The sequence below is a fragment of the Peromyscus eremicus genome, chromosome 2 (assembly GCF_949786415.1).
Source record: "Peromyscus eremicus chromosome 2, PerEre_H2_v1, whole genome shotgun sequence".
In the NCBI taxonomy this organism is placed as follows: domain Eukaryota; kingdom Metazoa; phylum Chordata; class Mammalia; order Rodentia; family Cricetidae; genus Peromyscus; species Peromyscus eremicus.
In genome coordinates this window covers 165,087,179-165,095,162 of record NC_081417.1, presented here as the reverse complement: position 1 = coordinate 165,095,162, position 7,984 = coordinate 165,087,179, and the positions used below count along the sequence as shown (strand labels likewise).

Sequence of the window (7,984 nt, the reverse complement as noted above, 5' to 3'; positions counted from 1 at the left end):
GGGCCCAGAATGCCGCGCGCCACCACACTTCCTCTCGCGAGCCCCGCCCATCCTACCATGCTGGTGGCTTTAGGGTTCTTGAATGGTACTGCTGTCGTCCCCAGGCGGGAGGGCGCCTTCGTCCTATTGGCTCAGCAGACGTGCTAAGCAGCGACTTCTGCACGAATTCACTGGCGCTCACAGCTCAGTGCCTTCATAAAACGCAGTAACAACGGTTCCACCCGGGAAACACAAGGCTGGAAATCCGGACAGCCCTACCTTCAGCTCATCTGTAAGGTGTGTGCAGTGCAGTGCCTATGACAGCTGATCCTCCTATACAAACAGTGCTTACAAACCAATAACGTAAGAAGTGGCTCTACTGAGAAAAAAACAAAAGAGGGCCTAAACGGCAACACAGACGCTGGCAGTTAATCAAAAATCAGAAGGGGGGCTGGAGAGATGGCTCAGCAGTTAAGAGCACTTGCTACATTTGCCGAGGACCCAGGCTCAATTTCCAGCACCCACAAGGTGGCTCACAGCTATCTGTAACTCTGGTTTAAAGAGATCGGATAATGTCCTCTTCTGGCTTCCATGAGTACTGCATAGGAATGATGCATTTAAAGTCAAAAATTCTCTCTGTCTCTCTGTCTCTCTCTCTCTCTCTCTCTCTCACACACACACACACACACACACACACACACACACACGAATAAATATTTGTTTTGTTTTCTAGACAGTGTTTCTCTGTGTAGTCCAATTCCCCCCCCCAAAAAAAAATAATTTTTTTAATTTTAAACCAGGGGCTGGCTGGGCTGTGGGAGCCCGTTTTCAGGTTCCTAGTGGCTTTACTCAGCAGGTCTGCATAGAGAGGATGATTAGGACCACGGGCCTGAGTGCAGGTGTCTGAGATGGTCAGCACTTGGCTGGGGGTAGGTGGGTGGGGGTGTCTTTTGCTCCACCCCTTGGCGTCTCTATAAATACCCTGGGGCAGAGACAGTCAGGGCCCGTTGGAATAGGTTCCAGGCCCTCTCGAGGCTATCCTGTATTTTCTGTTTATCTCCACAATCTAAATCCTTCTATCTAATATTTCCTGCTGCTTGCACTCAAGAAAACTCTGGGGAACTGTGGGGTTGGTGGGTAAACGCCCCGCACTGGGCAATGGTGGCACACGCCTTTAATCTCAGCACTCGGGAGGCAGAAGCAGGCGAGTCTTTGCATTCGAGACCATCCTGGTCTACAGAGCGAGTTCTAGGACAGCCAGAGCCACACAGAGAGACTCTGTCTCTAATAAATAAACAAACAAACCAGGGACTGGAGAGATGGCTCGGGCTTAAGAGCACTAGCTGCCCTTTCAGAGGATCCGGATCCAATTCCCAGCATCCACAGGGTGGTTCACAACTGTAACTTCAGTCCCAGATCTGATGCTCTCTTCTGTAAGCACTGCATGCACACAGTTTACATAATATACAATAGGCAAAACAGCCATACACATAAAATAAATTATTATTTTTTAATTAATTTTTTTTAATGTGTATGAGTGCTCTATGTACATGTATGTATGATTTTGTGCCAAAGAGGGCATCAGATCCCACTACAGATGGTTGTGAACCACCATTTGGTTGCTAAGAATTGAACTCAGGACCTCAGGAAGAGCAGCCAATGCTCTTAACCACTGAGCTAATTCTCCAGCCCCTTATTATTATTACTTTAGTCAGAGGAGACCCAATTTCTTGGCGAGCCTGGGTATGACAAGAAAGAATGCTGTATCCATCTCGATGGATAACACAACATCTGGCAGACCCTAGCAGCCCCCATCCATTTAATGCTCAAACATGTATGTGTAGGAACGCTGAACCAGGATGGAGTTTACCTTTCCACACGCTTGTGAAAGGAAGGCCTGAGAAGACTCGAGGGCTTGCACCCAGCGCGACCCCAGCGCAATAGAGCTTTGTCAGTCACAGCAATATCTAGCTGGTGAGTGCTGGGATACTGGAACTTGGAGCTAACACAGACGCTATAGGCCGTTTGGGACCTTCTTGGAGTAGGGCTCCCTAGTCGAGGGAGGTTGACTGCGCAAAGCTGACATCTACAGGGGGGTTTGGGGGGTGGGGCAGGTCCTGCAACCTTGTTTGAAGCAGGGCGGGCGGCGCCGAGAAACAGGGGCTGCGGAGACGGGCCGGTGCCGGAGTGGACGCTGCGGCCAAGCAGTCTTCCTGCTGTCGGAATCAGTCACACTGCGTTCCGCGGTCTGCCGCGGGTTTGGCTGCTAAAGTTATGCAGCCCCGTGGGGAGCGGCCTGCTGGCAGGACGCAGAGTCCAGAGCACAGCAGCCCGGGGCCCGGGCCTGAGGCGCCCCCGCCGCCCCAGCCTCCGGCGTGAGTGGGGTGGAGGGTTGGAGGGAGGGATGGCGACCGGCAAGCAGTGGTGCAGGGTCTTAGCCCTTTGGCGCTCCGGCCGTACTTGAACAGATCTGCAGAATGGGGCAGAAGGGGCTGCTCCCAGGGCCGGGTGAGGTGAGTGGGATCCGGGAATTCACTTCAGAGGGATAGCGTTGGCCAACTACTCTCCAGCGCCTACTGCGCTCACAATGAGTGCTGAGGACAACCGCTCTCTGGGAAATGCCTGCTTCTCCCGGGGCACTAGAAGAGGAGCATGGAGCCCTAGGAGAGGTAGTGAGCAGAGGAAGGGGGCAAGCCCCAGTTGGGAGCAGGCTTAGGTTTAGGAAAGAGTCTGCACTGGCTCTAGGGAGGTTCCTTGACGGGAGCGAGAACTTGAGCCCTGGAAAGTGTCAATGAGTGACAGGATGGTCCTTGATAGGCTATTGGTCCCAGGTGACTGAACTGCTCGGGATAGACTGCAGCTGCCTTGGCTGTGCCAGAGTTCTCAAGGGTGGGTGAGTGGTTCCCTACAGTGTATAAACACTGACCTAGCCCTGCGGCCTGCAGCCCTGAGGCAGAGCGAGCTCGGCCCAGGCAGGCCCGGCCTGCAGCCCCCATGGAAGGTGCGATGCAACTGCTGAGCCGAGAGGGTCACAGTGTGGCACACAACTCGAAGCGGCACTACCATGACGCTTTTGTGGCTATGAGCCGCATGCGGCAGCGTGGCCTCCTGTGTGACATCGTCCTGCATGTGGCAGCCAAGGAGATCCGTGCTCATAAGGTGGTGTTGGCCTCCTGCAGCCCCTACTTCCACGCTATGTTCACAAGCAAGTACCACATACCTCAGTCTGGGCAGCCTTAGGGGGCTCTCTGCACATCTCCCAGGGCAGGCTGCCTGACCCACTGTCCTCACAGATGAGATGAGTGAGAGCCGACAGACACATGTGACGCTGCATGACATTGACCCGCAGGCCTTAGATCAACTGGTGCAGTTTGCATACACAGCTGAGATCGTGGTGGGCGAGGGCAACGTACAGGTGAGGCATGCCATTCCCACACCCATACGCCTCTGGGGTCTCTAGCCCTAGATCTGTGTAGCCTGGCCTCCCCATGCCTCTCCTCAATCTCCAGTTACTCTGTGCTCCTCTGGCCCCCTCCTGCCTCACCCATCTTCATGCCCCAGACTCTACTCCCAGCTGCCAGCCTTCTACAGTTGAATGGTGTCCGAGATGCCTGCTGCAAGTTCCTCCTGAGCCAGCTTGACCCTTCCAACTGCCTGGGCATCCGAGGATTTGCAGACACACACTCATGCAGTGACCTGCTCAAGGCAGCACACAGGTACGTGCTGCAGCACTTCGTGGATGTGGCCAAGACTGAGGAGTTCATGCTGTTGCCACTGAAGCAGGTAACCACTGAAGCAGGTAACATGTCAGTTTGGGCGCAGCCCATACCCTACATTGCCCCAGCCCAGATCCTAGCAGCCAGTGTTCTGCAATCCTCATTCTCAAGTTTCTGGTGCAAGTTTCATCCTATGATCCATTCCCTGCCCATCTCCCCCCAACCCTGTCCACATCTTCTGACTCCACCCAATCATCTGCTTTAGATTCCTGTCTTTACCACACTCCAGGACCATGATTCCACAGTCCCTGATTCCATGTACCTAAGGCTACTCAGGGCCTAGGACACCCCTCACTCCTTTATCTATCACCACCATTACTGGAACCAAAAATCTGTTGCATGACTCTGCTTGGTCCTTTGCTCTAAGAACATTAAGTGTGTGTGTTTGTGTATGCACATGCACATGCACATGCCCTTTATCTGATACTCTCAGACACCTTCACGGTTTTCTGGGCCTCCCCTACCCAGATGTCAGGTCTGAGGACCTCTCACCCCCAGGTACTGGAATTGGTCTCTAGTGATAGCCTGAACGTGCCCTCAGAGGAAGATGTCTATCGTGCAGTCCTGAGCTGGGTCAAACATGATGTAGACACTCGGAGGCAGCATGTACCAAGGGTGAGGCCAGGTCCTGGAGCTCTCATGGTGTCTTGGAGGGAATGCAGGGGGCTAAGGTGTAATCATACTTCTTGGAGTCCTTAGCATCTTCCATTCAGGAACTATTTTGGGGTGATATAGGCGCCTGTCTCAAGAACTAATTATACAAGTGCTATAGGCACCTGAGTGGGTTTTAGCCCTGGGACAAGTATCCCCTAGGGTCTTGCCTTACCTGGCACCTCCTGCCCTAGCTGATGAAGTGTGTACGGCTGCCTCTGCTGAGCCGAGACTTCCTATTGGGCCACGTCGATGCTGAAAGCCTTGTGAGGCATCATCCTGACTGCAAGGATCTGCTCATTGAGGCTCTTAAGTTCCACCTGCTGCCTGAACAGAGGGGTGTTCTGGGTACTAGCCGCACAAGACCCCGTCGTTGTGAGGGTGCTGGTCCTGTGCTCTTTGCTGTTGGTATGCTGAACCCCTTCTCCTTCCCATTCTTGCCCTAGGCCATCTACCCAAACTCAGAATACAAAGTCCATTACACTTATGACCTGTGTATTTCAAAGACCCTATTGTATGGGGTCCACCAGGGTGACCCAGTCCCCATCTCTTCCCACCCCTGGAGCCTTCATGTTTTTGCACTTGGGTTGCACTAGAGGCTCCTGCCCTGCCTTTCTGAACCCCTTTACTTACTTTGTCACCCACCTCCCAGGTGGTGGGAGCCTGTTTGCCATCCATGGAGACTGTGAAGCGTATGACACTCGAACTGACCGCTGGCATGTGGTGGCCTCCATGTCCACACGTCGGGCCCGTGTAGGAGTCGCTGCTATTGGGAACCGACTGTATGCTGTGGGCGGGTAAGCATAGGAGCTGGACATGGGTCAGGGGTTTGTCATATGCCTGCCAGGCCATCCTTGATCAGTAATGGACTCTTCTCCTAGCTATGATGGAACCTCAGACCTGGCAACGGTGGAGTCCTATGACCCTGTGACAAATACCTGGCAGCCCGAGGTGTCCATGGGCACAAGGCGAAGCTGCCTGGGTGTAGCTGCCCTGCATGGGCTTCTGTATGCAGCCGGCGGCTATGATGGGGCTTCCTGCCTCAACAGGTAGTAGTTTGGGTTAGGGCCCCAGTGGCCTTGCAGGGTTGGCTCAGCAGCAGCAGATGAGGCTGGCTTCACTGTGAAGTCACATCTGGCCAAGAGAATGAGGTCCTGCCTAATCCAGGCTACCAGGTCCCCAAGGCCTATTCACCTCAGGCCACAGCATTCTGTTCCTTTTTCTCTCTGGGTCCCTCCCTCCAGTCCAAGCAGCCAGTAGCCTGTGCCCACCCAGCATACCTTGCTGTCTATTTATAGTCTGTGATGCCCAGAACAGGATTTCAACCACAGCCTTGCCGTGGGGTGGGGGGTGGGGTGGGGGCAGGTCCTGGGAAAAGGTCACTTGACTGTTGTAGTTAGTTGAACATCAGCATCATTCTGGTGCCCACAGTGCTGAACGATACGACCCACTGACAGGAACATGGACATCCATTGCTGCCATGAGCACCCGGAGGCGATATGTGCGTGTGGCCACACTTGGTGGGTGACAGGACCTGCTTCCTGTGGTACCTGCTTTCATGCCTACCCACTTCCCACCTACCCCGTAGCCCCTACACCCTGTAGGAGCTCTGTGGGTATATTGCCTTCCCACAGATGGGAACCTGTACGCCGTGGGTGGTTATGACAGCTCATCACACCTGGCCACCGTGGAGAAGTACGAGCCCCAGGTGCATAACGCACCCCTATCACAATTTCCTCCTCTCAAATGCTGGGTGGAGTGGAGGCATAATCCCATCTTCTGGCTGCCTATGCTATCCAAGGGGTCTGCTTTCTATATCCCACCCCTGACCCTCAGATACCCAGCCAAGGGTAGAGTCTATGTTGAGGCACGGGTGGGTGCTTTGTTGAGTCTGCCTTCCAGCCTGTTCCCTTGTCTCTACAGGTGAATTCATGGACTCCCGTGGCCTCCATGCTGAGCCGACGCAGCTCAGCAGGAGTAGCAGTGCTCGAGGGTGCCCTGTATGTGGCAGGGGGCAACGATGGCACAAGCTGCCTCAACTCAGTGGAGAGATATAGCACCAAGGCTGGTGCCTGGGAGAGTGTGGCACCCATGAATATCCGCAGGTGTATAAGGCCAGGGGTGGGTGGTGAGTGGTTCTGCCACTACATCTGGTTTACTCCAGGAGCATTGCTCCAGGGGTTGTGTACACAGCACCTCAGCAGTGCAGCAGGTCCTTGGGTTCCTCCTGGGCACCTGGGGCTCCTTTCCTAGCCCTGTCCCTGTGGTCCTTCCTCCTGTGCCCCACTCATTTGACTTGTCTCTTGACTTGCTCCTTGGGCTTACTCTTGCCTACCCAACCCCCAGGAGCACACATGACCTGGTGGCCATGGACGGCTGGCTCTACGCTGTGGGGGGCAATGATGGCAGCTCCAGCCTCAACTCCATAGAGAAGTACAACCCAAGGACCAACAAATGGGTGGCAGCATCCTGCATGTTCACGAGACGCAGCAGTGTGGGTGTGGCAGTGCTGGAGCTGCTCAACTTCCCACCACCTTCCTCACCCACGCTGTCTGTGTCCTCTACCAGCCTCTGACACATGTCAGACTGCACAGAGGCCCTGCAGCCTCCCATATGCCTTAAACCCTATGGGGTGACCCTTCCACCTCTGTCTCTTCTACCAAGTGTTAGGGCAGATCACATACCCCACCAGGGATTTCTTGTTCCTTCTGTCTTGGTCTCTGTATTCATTTGTCCTGGTTCATTTATTTGTGTGCTGTTTGTTTACTCACTTATTTATTGATTCACTATTTATTGATGGATGAGAAGTGCTGCAGCTACCAGTTCACACATTTACTCTCAAGTGTCAACTCTCCTGCATGTAGGGGACCAAAGAGCCCTTCAGAGTGTCCTCTTGCCTGGCTCCCTTCATGGAGCATCAGGGAATGCTGGGGATGGACACCCACTGAAGAAGGATGAACAACACAGCTGGGCTTTGCAAACAGTAGGAGGCAGAGCAACTGTAACCACAGGAGAAGAGGCAAGGGCGTTCTAAGAAGATGCAGCCCCTAGCCAGCGCTTTGCACATAGCACTTATCTGTCTCTACCAGGCACTGTCCCTGAAGGGAACAAAGCAGACTTCTTTCCTATGTCTTGTGTATACATTGTGATGTCTTTTCTGAATCTTCTATGGAGCTGGGCACACAACATGCACTTAGATCCTACACAGCAATATGAGCCAACTTGAACAATAAACATGTTTCTTGGGCTCCATGGGCCTGAGGCTGAATGTACATCTCTGGCCCCTTTTGTACCCTCTGCTTGTGGGCCTACAGCACACCTTTGACTCCTGTCTGGACAACAAAGTGAAGGTCTATGGGCTAGTGTGCAGCCAGACTCAGATGCTACATTAATGTCTGGGGCTGCAAAATAGCACTTTGGCATCCAAATGGAACAGAGACTGGTATATCTGTTGACCAACAGAGACTGGTTGTTACCCTAGTACTGAGGCTCCTGTGGTCTGGGGCTATGCGGTGCATGAGAAAGATAGGCCCCCTACTTTATCATTACTGTCTTAGGAACTTGGGAGGCCCGTGGCA

The 7,984-nt window shown here is 53.7% G+C and overlaps 1 protein-coding gene across 1 annotated transcript; it reads left to right on the top strand.

Moving 5' to 3' along the window:
* Nucleotides 1-2,157: 2,157 nt before the first annotated feature.
* On the top strand, nt 2,158-7,678 carry Klhl17 (kelch like family member 17). The gene is made up of 12 exons (XM_059256324.1): nt 2,158-2,354; nt 2,925-3,184; nt 3,273-3,394; nt 3,541-3,762; nt 4,254-4,370; nt 4,601-4,814; nt 5,059-5,203; nt 5,288-5,455; nt 5,838-5,926; nt 6,041-6,114; nt 6,330-6,511; nt 6,753-7,678. The coding sequence occupies exons 1-12, from the start codon at nt 2,254-2,256 to the stop codon at nt 6,979-6,981; spliced, it is 1,923 nt and encodes a 640-aa protein (XP_059112307.1). The 5' UTR covers nt 2,158-2,253; the 3' UTR covers nt 6,982-7,678.
* The last annotated feature ends 306 nt before the right edge of the window (nt 7,679-7,984 follow it).

Excerpts from the sequence above, each read along its gene's own strand:
- Klhl17 (XM_059256324.1), top strand. The coding sequence starts at position 2,254 with ATGCAGCCCCGTGGGGAGCGGCCTGCTGGCAGGACGCAGAGTCCAGAG. Across the intron at positions 3,395-3,540 it reads TGGGCGAGGGCAACGTACAG|ACTCTACTCCCAGCTGCCAG; the intron begins GTGAGGCATGCC and ends TTCATGCCCCAG. Across the intron at positions 4,371-4,600 it reads GGAGGCAGCATGTACCAAGG|CTGATGAAGTGTGTACGGCT; the intron begins GTGAGGCCAGGT and ends CTCCTGCCCTAG.